The 13,935-nt window shown below is 47.7% G+C and overlaps 1 protein-coding gene across 2 annotated transcripts in view; it reads left to right on the top strand.

Moving 5' to 3' along the window:
- Positions 1-13,801, top strand: part of LMO2 (LIM domain only 2) — a 38,767-nt gene extending 24,966 nt beyond the window's left edge. The window contains exons 1-3 of one of the 2 annotated variants that reach the window (XM_029582460.1): positions 8,692-8,851; positions 11,299-11,514; positions 13,325-13,801. In XM_029582460.1, coding sequence (XP_029438320.1) covers positions 8,811-8,851; positions 11,299-11,514; positions 13,325-13,544 — 477 coding nt within the window. In that variant the 5' untranslated portion in view covers positions 8,692-8,810 and the 3' untranslated portion in view covers positions 13,545-13,801. Of the gene's footprint in view, positions 1-8,691; positions 8,852-11,298; positions 11,515-13,324 lie in introns of those variants that run through there. The other variant, XM_029582461.1, reaches the window with a different exon arrangement.
- The last annotated feature ends 134 nt before the right edge of the window (positions 13,802-13,935 follow it).

Consider the following 13,935-nt stretch of genomic DNA (forward strand, 5'->3'; position numbering starts at 1 on the left):
CAGGATGCATGACCTTGCCTTCACAACTTGTCACAATCCCAGAATGTCCTCGGGAGGCTGACGGGACATATGCAACCTGTATCAATCTGAAGGAAGTGAATTTTCACATCCCTGGATGGTATTTTATTTGAATTTAAATAATGAGATAGGAGGCGAGGGCTAGCCAGCAAATTCTATAAAGCTGCCATTAATGTGATAGAGTCTGTGTCTTACTCTGAGTATTCTGGCAAGTCTGTGGCTGCTTATTAGTAAAAAAAAAAAAAAAAAATAGCAGAAAAGATCAATAATAAACAACAGCTTAAAAACTGTCTTCAGGAAGACAACGCATGACTGAAAATAATTAGGCCTTGATGAGCATTAGAAGAACTTCTCAGTGCTGGCACAGGAGCTGTGTTTGGTGTTCTCCAAAGATCTTTCCTAGAGATGAAGGCTTGCGTTTAATCAGAGCTGGCCACCTCTATATTCCTGATTTGCCGAGATTCAGTATAAAAAGTAAACGCATGGAGGTCCACATTTAAAGCTGGTTAGGTCATTAGCCGGCTAAAATCTTACCCAGCTTGGTCAGGGGGGTGCTCTAGGGCAGCGTGGGGATAACTGTGATTTTCTGCGTTATTCAGCTAGCACAGCCGGATCGTGTTAGGACTGCCTGAGAGCAGCCCGAAGGTTAGCTGGCTACGCTGAATCCCATTCTCTTTGATATTGCCTGATACTCTATATTCAGTGGCATACTTGCACTGCTGACTATCCCAGCCAAACTAGCTGCATTAGCTTATCCACCTATCTTTGCCTGCATCGTTGTATCAGTACCACCTTTAGCCTTCTGCATAGCGCACGGCTGGAGTCACTGGGGACTGGGAAGTTACAGCTCGCATTTCAGATAACCTTCTGACGGCAGAAAGCATAGGTGTTCAGGGGCCCACCAGTCTGCATCCTGAACGTGATGGAGCCACTCTGCTGGGAGAAGGGATGAAGGCCAGGCCATCAGTAGAGAAATGAGGAAGGAAACCAGCGTTAAATCATTCTGCTTTCCAAGTGCCCGCCAGCCCTCTCTGCTGCAGAGCGGTGTGATTAAGAGCAAATCAAAGGTAGAAAGATCTGTATCGGTTGCAAAGGATGTCCATGCCTGCAAATGACACGACTCGCTCAGGCTCAGCACGGCCCAAAGTCAACTACTAATGTCTAACGTATTATTTGGAAGTGGGTTTCAGAGTCCATGACAGCAAAGCTGCTCAAAGGGAACGTTTTTTGGGATTGCAAATGATCGTGCTTCGTATACGTAAGCCCCTTGTCTCTCTTGCTTCAGTTCCTCCCCCGAAGCACACGGAAGCTGCAGCAGCAGCAGCACGCCATTAGAAAGGCCAGTGAAGACAGCAATTTCTCTTTAAAAGTGAGCTAAAAGCACTCACATGCTGCTCACCTGTTATCTGGTGGGGGCAGCCGAGGTCGGAAGGTGGGAAATATTGTGTAGGTGCATCATCTTCCTCCCCTGAGCTGATCCTGTGCCCGGGATGGCCTTCTCAGACTCTGGCTAACGGGGCACACGTGTGGCGGAAGGCCCCTTAGCCGGGCTGAGGTGAGGGCATGGGGGGGCCAGTTTTACAAAATGATTGGGGAGTGCTAAACTCGACACAAATTACCCCTTGCTGGACAGAGCGTAGGCCCTTACTCAGTGCTGAGGGCACTCAAGCACCCAGTGTACACTCAGAGCTGGCACCTATACGACAGGGCAATCTAGGCACATTCATCCATTTTATCATGGCTGGAGTGTGTTGGAAACCTCCCTATTGGTATTACTGATGCTATGCACTCAGTTTTACAGGTTTGTTCACAGGTGTTTGGAAGGGAGGTGGGAAGATCAGACGACCCCTGAAATAGTACTTTTTAATCCTTTATATGACAAGTTCAGGGATGCAGCTCTTCATTAAGTTTCACTTCTGCCACTGGATCCACATGTGCTTCTACCACATGATATTTAAAGATATAATCTAATCTAGTGCTTGCTGTCTCCTTTATGGTCCTCTGCCAACCGCAGCGAAACAAACAAGCCCTGAGCTTCCTTCCTGAATGACCTGAAATGCAGACATAGCCATGTGTGTGTGTGCGTCTTGGATGCAGGCAGGGCTGGCTTGCAGATTTCAGTGCCCATACACAGCAGGATTTGGTTTTCCTTGGGTTAGTAGCCTGCTGCTCTAACTGCTAGGCTACTCCTCAGCACCATTTGGCCCACCCAGACTTATGAACCAGGCTCTTCTTTATCTTAGGGAATATACAGCCTTCATTTTACTGCCCTAACTGGCATGCAGAAACACAGAAGGAAACCCAGCGGGGCAGACTGCCCCTCCTTTCAGGGAGACCTTTGTTGTCAGGACAGCCAGAGTGATCCATTCATCCTGCGTGTCAGGGGAGACCACGAGACTTGGGGGGAGAGGAATGCAAGAGGTTTCATCCTGCACCGAGCAGGCAAGAAGAATGAAGGGCTGTGCCCTGCCACGCATCCAAGGAGGCCGCTGCTCAGGTCTGTGTGAGGCCTGCACGATGCACCCTCAAAGCCCGGGACGCAGCTCACTGCGGTGCTGCAAACTGCCACTTCTTACAGTGTAAGTGCCAATCCAGTTCTGTTCCTGGCTAGTTTATAAAGCCTTTGGGGTAACAGGCAACTGGCCAAGGGTTTGAGTAGCATTGAGATGAAATGCATTAGCTATAGTGATCAATACTTAAGTCTTGAAGTGAAAAAAAAAAAAGTGAATGCAGGGTCAGGAACAAAATCAAAGCCAGGGCTCGCGGTTATTTTTATTTATTTAAAAGTATTTATTCCCCGCCCTTCCTAAAAGTTTGGGGCGGTCTACAATGAAACGTAGATAATCATAAAAACAAAATAACATAGAACAACAGACAATATACCGTCAATAGATGTTATAGAATAATAGACCTCAACATTCCTGAAACACATTGGGCCGCGGGAGCAAATGGTGCACGCTGGTTTACAGGAAAGCAGAACAACTGCTTCTGTGTGAGAAATTAGAGGAAGCGCGTTCATGGAGGCTAATTATCCGGAAAGGGAAGCTGAGATAAATGTGATGTTAGTAATTGTGTATTACTCGGCAGAGACTTCCAAAGGGAAGGAGCAATCCCTGCTCTCAGTGTCGTAAGGACTATCTAAGAGGACTGGATCCAGGAGGAAGAAAGCTGTGAATAACAACTGCGCTTCTGCACTGAATCCAGAGCAGGAGTAGTGAGATCTCGTATTCGTGATTGGTTGTCAACGAGTAATCTCCATAATGAAGGTGTTCCTTTAGGTGCGTAACTACCATAGCCCCCCCCCGCTGTGAGGGCCACGGGGTGAATCCATAAAGGGATGCGCCTGGAGTTTTCTAACATTTCACTACCTAACCAAGGCCACCACTACAATCTCAAATCCAAATGTCTATATTTAGGGATAAATGTAAAACCTATTTTTGTGAAGGTTAGGCATATAAGTGGTTTTAAGTGCATAATAAAATCCCCCCAAAAAGGAATTCAACTTAGAAACGGAAGGCTTTTCCTAAAAGCTGGTTGGAAATTGGACTGGTATATGATTATATGGAAGTACGTTGAGCCGAGCTCATGGCCATGTAGTGTACATTGTTTTATGGTACCAGTAGTTACCTATAAGGTATTCCTATCCCACAATAAATTAAAAAGGTTAGGCAAATGCCAAGGAATTTTGTTAAGAAAAAGAAGATTTGAAGAGAAGGTGGCCCTAAAAATATCCTTATTTTGTTCTAAGGTTAGAGCTGGAACTCTTGGGACCTCTAGTCCAGTAACCCCCCTCCATCCCTCCCTTTAGTTATTTAGTTATTTATTCTGTTACTGCGTTTGTTATACACCGTTCTCTGTAAAGGCTACGCCTATATATCTCTTGTTGTAAGTTACTTGTAAACCGGCACGATGTGCAAACGGTTGCCGGTATATAAAATTAAATAAATAAAATAAATAAATAAAATAAATCTTCACTATTTTTCTAGCAGGGGTCATTTTGGTAAAAAAAAAAAAAAAAAAAGCTTTCAGTCTGAGAGCCAGGACCATTAGCGAACAACCTGGCCAGTGGCCTGTGCAAGGAGTTAGGGGATCGATCCCCTTACAATGATGCAGCCAGCCCTGCGGGTCAGGCACACTCAGTCTCTCGCTCCCTCCACACGCTCTCTCCTGTTCAGCCCATCTGAGTCAGGGAGCCAGGCTTAGGGTCCACAGGGGCCACCACCGACTCCTGGGCTTGGCAGAACGCCCTCAGCATGTGGCAGGGCACTGGGGAACGCCAGCAGTGCCACATAGCACCAGGGAATGCCTCCCTGCCTTTCCCCAATAACCTATCTCTGCTGTCTCTGGCACATAAGGAAGCATTTTGGGTTCAGATGTAGGTTGAGGGGAAACTAGCAGCGCCAACCTCAGCTAGGCTGAGAAGCTCTCCTGCTGCTGCTCTATAATAATTTGGGAGCTGCTTGTAGGAGCCATGGTGGACCCTCTCTGATCCAGGACTGTGTGAAAGGGCTCAGCAGGAGCTTAGAGAGCAGATTCCTGCACATCCCCACACCACAACCGCAGCGCACGTAACATTTCAAACACTGTGGCTGTTTGCTTTGTTGGTTTCCTGTGAGACTGAAATTTAACTGTTTTGTACCAAAGGATGTGCAGACTCTTGCAAAACTAATTTTGCCAGGTAGGCAGAGCTTTCGAAAGTTTGTAACGCTGAAACAGAAATCAGAATAAAACTGCTTTAAAGCCCAAGCCCATCTCATGCTGCAGTTTCTGTCTCCAGCGTCTCACTGCGAATTACTGAAAGAGGCCTCCTATCTTTGCAAGGACATTTTGACCAAAGTACCAAGGAAGTGGCTACGGCTCTACCAGTGGCCCTTGCACACTGGGAGGACGATTGTTAAAGGCATTTAGCGGGGTAAAAAGGCCTGACTGAAATATCCCTCCTTAAATGCAGTTCAAAGCACACAAGCGGGTGAATGAGCCGCAGCGGGGCCCTGGAACGCAGACGAGCATGGCCCCCATCTAGTGTGGAGCCCCTGAAAGTGCAGCGTCCAGAGCGGTCACCCCTCTCGGCCCCCTGCCCTCGGGGAGGGTCCTGGTTAGCCAGCACGGGCACTTTCAGCTGTGGGCATCCTTGGGAAGACGGTGAATGTACCCACATTGTCCCTGCCGCTCACACAAATAGCAGGCACAAAGCACCCAAAAGCTTTCCACGGATGGATTTTGCAGTTGCTCCTTGGTGATTTCTCCTTGAAAATTTGGGGAACGTGCACGCATTATAGCCACCCACGTATGCTGGCTGCTTGAAAATGCCCCATTTATTTTAAAATATAAATTCCAAAAGATATACACACACATATTATAAATATATATATATATATATGTGCGTGTGTGTTCCTGATATAAAATAGTTTTCCTGTTCTGCACTGTAATGAAGTTCGGAGCGGCTGGCTTCCCAGCTGTCCAGCAGGATTCTTCTCTGCTCTTTGCTTCTTGTTGTAAGTGACATTTCGTTGACTCATTTGTTCACTGCAACATGGGACTACAATGTTTTGTCCCAGCGCCCTGTGCTGTGCAGTATTTCCTGCTTCCTCCCAGGAATAGAACAGCGCGCAGTTTTGGTCTCTTTCTCCGCCTGTCCACCACACGCGCGCTGTCCACCACTCTCAAAGTGCACACGGGCAGTAACCAGCAGCCGCCACTGCTGAGTCAGTACCTTTCACGTTCGTGAAACGGCTTCGCTCTTTAACTCGTGGGGGCAGTACAAACGTCCTTCACAGGCAGTGGTAGCTGTTTGGCCCGTACCATGTGTGGGATGCTATTCATGACATCATCGCCAGTTTGGACCAATCAGGTCCAGTGCGTGTGAGGCAATAAAATGAATAAATTAGTAAGTAACATCTGGCCCCAGGGCTTCAACAGCACAAAGAGTTTCAAAGATTCTAGGCGAGTGCCTTGCTCGGAGATGAAAAAGAGATTTGAGTCTGCAGATGATGGGAGATGGCACAGCTCACCGGTGAACGTTTGGGAAAAGTCTCTAGCACGTTCCCTATTACCTTATAAAAACATCGTCGTTTTCCAGACTTTCGTAGGTGTCCGATTAATTTATTGTGCTCTTTTCTGAGTGAGAGGAAGGAAGGCCACTCAGCACGGGGGAGAGGGATTTGTACCCTTTCATGCCGTTTTGTGGGCACTGAGGATGGGGGCCATCGCTTGAGGCCCATACAAGGTCAGATTAAGGGTAAAGGATAACAGGAGCAGGAGGACCGTGGCCAAGATGCTGAATTCACTCCTGGGCACAATCCGTGGTTCTGGCAGTGAATGTGGAATTGGGGGGGGGGGGGGACTGGAGCCCTGCATGTGGAAGAACCAGGAACTTATCGACTCTAGAAACATTTTTACAGATGGCTTTGTCCATTTCAAATGCACAAGGTGATTCAGAAAAATTAATAACATGAACTAAACTAAAGTGGCTGCATGTTGCAGAGAGTCCCTTTACGAGATCAGTGTAAAGTGTGCCCTGCATTCTCTTAACGTTGCAATCTGATATCCTGGTGCTTGGGTTCCCAGGCAGATCAGTGGGTAAGGAGAAGGTTTAAGATCATCGGGTGGTTCATGGTGCAAGTCCTGCTTATTTGGAGCACTCTGTGTGCACGCATCAAGCTCTGAATCTCAACAGTTGTTGCCGATTCCGAATATTAAAGGCGCACGGTTGTAGCAAACTTCTAAACGGGCCTTTTCTCACATTGCACCAAGATTATGGAGCAGTATTCCTTTGGAAACACGTTTGCTGAGTGTTTATACAAGTTTTAGGAAAGTGTTAAAAACGTATTTGCTCAGGGAAGCCTTTAAATGGTTTTTTTTTCCTGGATTGTCCAACTTTGCTTTTTATTTTCTATTGTTTTGCTTTCGATGTGTGATTTGTTTGCAGTTTTGAATGTTCTAAACTATGTTTGTTTTAACTTTGATGATGTAATTCGCTTTGAACGATTGTTTTGGAAACCATGTGGAAGAGTAAGTTCTTGGAAATAAATAAAATAAGCACGGCTCCCCCTCTCTATCTTACTGTTCCTGTTGATCTGCAAAGGTGGAGGTCAAGCAGGATGTAAGGCCAAAGGGTGACTCCATCCTGCCTTTCCCCTTCATCCATGAAGCATTTCAGAGCTTGGAACAACAGCAGCTTAAGGGTCGGTCTGACATTCACAAGTAGGTCTTTGATGTGAGCTGAAAGTCTTGCAGATAGAGGGTAATTAGTGACCTGATCTGAGTCCAGGGTGAGCTTTAAAGGCCCTCCACTTAAGCAGGCTTCAGAGTTAGCCCTTCAGGTGAAGAAAGTCCCGACAAATCTCTGAACGGCTGCAGTTGGGCATCCATGAAGGCTACTGCTCCTTCAGAAACTGTGAAGGGTAGCGGGTGTAAGCCCTCGGTGCTGTGGCGCAGTTGACGCGGCCTCGAGGGCGAACTTGCGAGGCCCACTCTACTCTGGCAGCTGGTGAATGCGCCCTGTAGCGGGACAGGCTGGAGCCTCGCCTGTACCAGCCGCCTCCCCCGCAGGTGGAGCGCTTGGGTTCTGAGGGCCTGCAGCACTTAGGCAGGTCCTTGGGGCAGTGAAGAGAATTAGAGTCCAAAGGCCCACTGGGGTCAGAGTGAGCAGCAGACCAATGAAGTCAGACAGGCCAAGGTCAGGGCAGGCAAGAATGGTCAGGTCCAAGCAAGGGGTCGTCCAGGCAAGAGGTCAAGGTTCAGAGGGTCAAGCCAAAGGTGGACAAAGACACCCCAAAAACACTGGAGAAGACTGACAGGAAGAGGCAAGGCGGACTGAGGAGAGGCAGGAGAACCAGGAACACGCCAGCAACACGCCCTGCAAGGCAGGAGACCCGTTGGTGGGGCGAGGTAATGCCGCAGGGGCCCTTGATGTCATCGGGAGGCGCCGTTCACTGTTTCCCACTCTGGAGCCTGTATTACGTGCGCACCTCAGGTTCACTCTCTCAGCCTTCTCAATATTTTGGGGCTAGTGAAAGACCACTGAGCCTGAATCAACCTGGATCCCACACCCTCCTAGGGTCAGTCCTGCTCCTGAACTAGTGCCACAGGTTATGGAAGAGCTTTCCTGAATAAGCCATTCTTGGCCTCAATATACAGGAATTCCAATTTTAGGGTCTGATTGTTTTTTTAATTATTTGGGCTATAATTTGTAGCCTCCTTTGGGAGAGGCGGATAATAAATCTGAAATAAGGTGCCCGGGGGGGGGGGTGGTGCAAGAAACTCCTGCCCCACACATGTGGGGTTTTCGGCCGGGTCACTGACCTGGACTGGAAGATGGAGGCCTCCGCTGGCCCAGATAAGAAAATCAGCACCGGCTCTAAGCGCGGATCGGGTCACAAAACGATGCGACTTAAAGTGCAAAGCTGGCCCGAGCCGCCCATGCAGGGCCCGGGAGGGGGGGGGGGGGGCCTTGCCCTTGCCCTTGCCCTTGCCCTTGCCCTGGGGATCCGCCGTGGCTGCAGGAGCAGGAGCTCGGTCCGGCCAGGCCTCCCCGGCTTGGCCCCCTTCTCGCACGGGGCCGCTGGCCCTTTAAGCGCGACTTCCTCCCATTGTGGTCGGGAGAAGAGGAAATGAAACTGGAGACGGGGGGGGGGAGGGAGCTCGGCGACGGCTCCCGCCTATAAAGCTGGCGGCGCAGGGCGAGCCGAGCGCAGGTGATCGCGGGGAGCGAGAAGGGGAAGGAGCGGGGACGGCGGCCGCGAGGGCCATTCCGGAGACGGGAGCCCGGCTCCGCTCGCCCGGCGCCGCAGATGTCCTCGGCCATCGAGAGGAAGAGCCTGGACCCCTCCGAGTAAGCAGCCCCGAGCCCCCCTGAGAGCCGCTTCCTCCTGCCTCGGATCGCTGGAGAGCGACTTCCATGTAACGCGCAGCAGCAGCGGGGAAGGCCTCCCCCACTGACGCTTTTATTGTTGTTGTTAGAATAAAAAACTGAAGAGGAAGGTCCCTGGGATCAGCGCTGCCAGGGCCACCTTGCATGGCCAAGAGGTTAAGAGCAAATTGGCCGAGAAACCAGGGTTGCCTCAGGATCCCCCCTTAGGCTGTAAGCCCTTTGGGGCAGGTACCTTGTGCCTGACTTCTAGGACGGCTGTGAGCTACCCAGGCTGAGCAGGGAAGATACTTTGCAGCCGACCTGAATGTCCCCTTTACAATAGCGCAGCCCAGTGCTCCTTCATCTAAGCTGATGGGGTTTTGGGGGTTTTTTTTAACATTGATTTTGTTGAACGTGACTCCTAGTGCTTTGCAGAACAACGTCCTCGAATGTCGCTGGGTAATTCGCACGTTTTCTCCCTCATTTGGTTGCCGTTGTATTTCAGAATTAAGTCCTTGTCTTGTTAATCTGCTTTCTCATTTCCAGGTATTTTCATTGCTAATGTAGTTTAAGAAGCTGCACGTTTGGAAAGGAGGAGTCTCCTAGGGGTTAGAGGAGCGGGCTGAGGACCAGGGAAGCCAGGGTTCAGAATCCCACTGACCCTCCCTGTGACCTTGGCCAAATCTCTTCACCCTCCATTGCCTCAGGCACCAATTTAGGGCTCATCTCCTCCCATTTTGTGTCTATGGGAAAAACCGTTAGTGAATCAGGTCCTTAGACTTTAAGCCCTCTGGGGTTAGGGAAAGTATCCACACAAGAACTAAGTATCTGCAGGGGCCATGCACCCAGGAGGGGACGGGTTAGGGCTGCCCTTGTACCTGGCAATTCTATCATTAGGAATGTAGATTCGTGAGTGAGCGGCAGGCACGGGGCTTGCTTGGTAGCTTGTCTGCCTGGTGTGAAGGCAACAGAGCTCGCACATCACCTAGATAGGATTTCAGAGTGCTGGGGAGGAGCCAGCATGAGTACATGTAGGTACCAATGGCCTAGGGAGATGCAGGAGGGAGGTTGTGGAGGCTACATTTAGGCTGTTAGGTAGGAAATGGAAATGCAGAAGCTCCAGGTTTACATCCTTTGAAATGCTTCCTGTTCCATGCGCAGGACCCCAGTGGCAGGCTGAGTGCTAAAGTCTCCATGTGTGGATGAGATGATGATGATGATGCAGAGAAGAGGGCTTAAGATGTGTAAGAAACTGGGGAGCCTATTCTGATGGGATGGGCTACAACCTCCCCAGAGTGGAATCCAACTGCTGGCAATAACATTTAAAAAGGAGAGAGAGCAGCTTTTAAACTAGATCATGGGGGGAAAGCCGACAGTCGCACAGAAACACGTGGTGTGGAAGGAGGTATCTTCAAGAGAAACTGGTAAATCAGGAAAGTTAGAATATCCCAAGGGAGAGGCTGTGGTAAAAGTTAAAATAACCCAGCTGGATTTAAATCAAGAATGCACACACACATGACTCCAAACTGCCTGTACCATTTGTTAATAAGCGGGCTGTGAATACAATTAGAAATAAAAAAACCAAACAAACATACTTTAAAATGTGTGTTGTAAATGCCAGAAGTCTGCGTTGTAATGTATGGCATTAAGTGAAGATATACAAAAAATGCATCTCAGATACCTGGCGGAAGGAGGATAACCAATGGAACACTGGTGCAAATTATATCAACATGACAGGGTGGATCAAACTGATGGAGGGGTGGCACTATATGTTAAAGATGGCGTAGAATTAAGCAGGAAAAAGTTCTGCAGGAAACAGACTGCACTTTGGGATCCTTATGGCTAGAAATTCTAGTGTGATGCGGAAGAGTACAGTAGAGGGGGTATGCTACCACCCGCCTGGCCAGGGTGAGGAAACTGCTAACACGAGATTAGAGTAGCTAATGAAATTGGTAAAAGGATAATAATGAGAAACTTAAATTATGCCAGTACTGACTGGGTTATTGTCACTTCAGGACATGCTAGGGAGGTAAAGTTCCTGGATGCATCATGGAACCCAGGAGAGGGAAACTACTTCAGATTGAGTTTTCAGTGCACAGGTCCTGGTGCAACTGCAGGGTAATAGTGATCAAAATGCAGTTACATCTGACAGTCACTGGAGGGCAGATATGAGCTACTGAAGTAGCATTCAACTTTAGAAAGGGAAAGTACAATAAAATTAGAAAAACAATTAAAAGGAGAAGTTGCCAAGGATAACTGGTTCAGTTCAAAGCATTACCTAAGTCCAAAACAAAACATGATTAAAAAAATTGTTGATACTGTGAATAGGGCCTCAGTGCAACGTGGCCTGAGTCCTTCGTAACCTGGGCGATTTTACAAAATGGAAAGCACCTTTTCATTCTGCCTGACTCCTTTTTGAATTCTTTCAGGGAACCCGTGGATGAGGTGCTTCAGATGTCTCCTTCCTTGCTGACCTGTGGAGGCTGCCAGCAGAACATCGGGGACCGGTATTTCCTGAAGGCCATCGATCAGTACTGGCACGAGGACTGTCTGAGTTGTGACCTGTGTGGCTGCAGGCTGGGGGAAGTGGGACGACGGCTGTACTATAAGCTGGGCCGGAAGCTGTGCAGGAGGGACTATCTCAGGTACCAGGGGCATGTTGCCGCTAGCACACTCCCATTTCACGGGACACAGTTAGCCCAGCAGAGGGAGCGGGTGCCGATCAGATCTAATTCCTTTGCAAAGTTACCATACTGCTGGTGGTGGCTTCCGGGTAGGTGCGGAGGAGAGGCCACCGACATAAAACAATAATGGGGAAAGATGATGGGGGAGGGGTGGGGAGGGGCAAGCGAAGGAATGACAGTGGTGTTCCTCGCACAGTCTGCCTTTTGATCAGCCAGCTGCCACTGAAACATGGAAATACAGAACATGATTGTCAACTTTAATTTGGCATTGGCATTCTACTTTTACAGGGAAATTCTCTGTTCAGAGCAGATTTAAAATAATAAAACCAACCCTCGCATATTAAAACGTGAAAACCCTTGCCTTCAGCTGTTAAAACATTAAGGCAAACAAGACCTTGGATTGCTTTAGGGAATTAGAGGAATTGTAGCGGAATTTGGCAATAAGCAATCTCAGAAGTTGGTCTATTTAATACATGGATATTGTCTCTTCGGTTAGTAGAGTTTATTCGCATTTCATTCCAAAAACAATAGAAAAGTGTCATGAAATGGAAGCTGAATAATAATTAATAAACTCGGATAGTACAATATATTTCCCTGAACCCTACAAGAACTGTCTTTGCTCTGGTTGATGGGGGGAATCCTAGAGCCCGCGTGCTGGACCTCTGATGGCCTGGTGCAGTGCCTCACAAGGTGGATGTAGATAAAACAGTACCGGGAGAATGGGGGTGTCCGGCTGAGCCCGGGGCACATGCAGGAACCTCTGTAGGGTTGCTGGATGACTCCATGGCTGAGCCAGGTCTGGTTTTATGGAGATAAAGTTTGGGTTTCCATGCACGCGCTGGACTGGCTCAGTCTATCCTAGCAATCATACATCCTAATGGGAATCATGAGAAACCATAACCTTATATATCAACCCCACAAGTTTCAACCCACAGTGTACAAGTATTACCAAGACATTTTTTTCAAAAAAACTTTTTAACCACATACATGATATATTTTGCAAAATGTAGTATTTAGTTTATTGCACTTCTACCATTGTAAACATCAAATATACTTATTACAAAAATATCATTAAATACATTTCATACCCAAATGATCACAGAATTTATTACAAACTCATTAACTTAATAATGCATACCAGTCAAATCTAGATTTGACATGTCAATGTAATCATTACATAATTATTAAACACGGTTTTTTGTTGTTTTTTTTTTAAACTACTGGACATGTCCTAACCCCTTACCCCATACACACTACCCACATTCATACCTCATACACATTCATAAAAACCTAATCCTGTAACTTCTAAAAGATACCCATAATACAAAAGGGTTCTGCCTCTTTCCTCAATGTTCACCCCTTCTTTAATGATACACGTCCTTTCTTTAACGATGTTAAAAAAGTTTGTTTTTTTTTTTTAAAGTGTTTTGGTAATACTTGTACACTGTGGGTTTAAACTTGTGGGGTTGCTATATAAGGTTATGGGTTTTTCATGATTCCCATTAGGATGTATGATTGGTAATATAATTAGGGGATCTAATATTTTCTCTCTTGGTTATCAGTCTATCCTAGGACACCTGGTACTCTGCTCATACTGCAGGAGCTGTGCAGATGTCAGAACATCTGGCCCTAAAGGCCTGACCGGCTCTTATGTTTCTTTTTCCTATTTCCACCTCTGTCTTTTGTTGCCAGGACGGCACCCGCTGTCACTTTTTTGCTTTGCAGCACCTTTGGACCCCTTTGTCACTTCTCTGTATTCCTGCCTTTCTAGGCTCTTCGGTCAGGACGGGCTGTGCGCGTCCTGTGACAAGCGGATCCGGGCGTACGAGATGACCATGCGCGTGAAGGACAAGGTCTACCACCTGGAGTGCTTCAAGTGTGCGGCCTGCCAGAAGCACTTCTGCGTGGGCGACAGGTACCTCCTCATCAACTCGGACATTGTGTGTGAGCAGGACATCTACGAATGGACTAAGATCAATGGCGTGATATAAGACCTACCCCGAGGAGGGGCCTGGACATCAAAGGCTGCTCGCCAGGGGATGGTGGGGCCATGTAGAAAACCTCCAAAAAGCCCCCGAGTTTCAAAACAAGAAATGGCATTGAAGCCCACAGAGAAAAACTTGATCCCTTTCATTTCAAAGTTTATAGCAGGAGTTTCTCCTCCTGTAAAGGATTTTGTTTCCAAAATGTATTTAGAGTCTGGGAATGGAATGTACAAAAAAAAATTGAAGCTCAATCTGAAAATTCATCTACATTTTGATGCCTGGATTTATTTAATTATAAAAATTAAGCTGTTATTCCTGCCCCTTATCCATAGCTGATGTCATAAGAACATAAGACCTGCCATACTGGCTCAGACCAAGGGTCCATCAAGCCCAGCAT

The sequence above is a fragment of the Rhinatrema bivittatum genome, chromosome 17 (genome assembly GCF_901001135.1).
Source record: "Rhinatrema bivittatum chromosome 17, aRhiBiv1.1, whole genome shotgun sequence".
Taxonomy (NCBI): Eukaryota; Metazoa; Chordata; class Amphibia; order Gymnophiona; family Rhinatrematidae; genus Rhinatrema; species Rhinatrema bivittatum.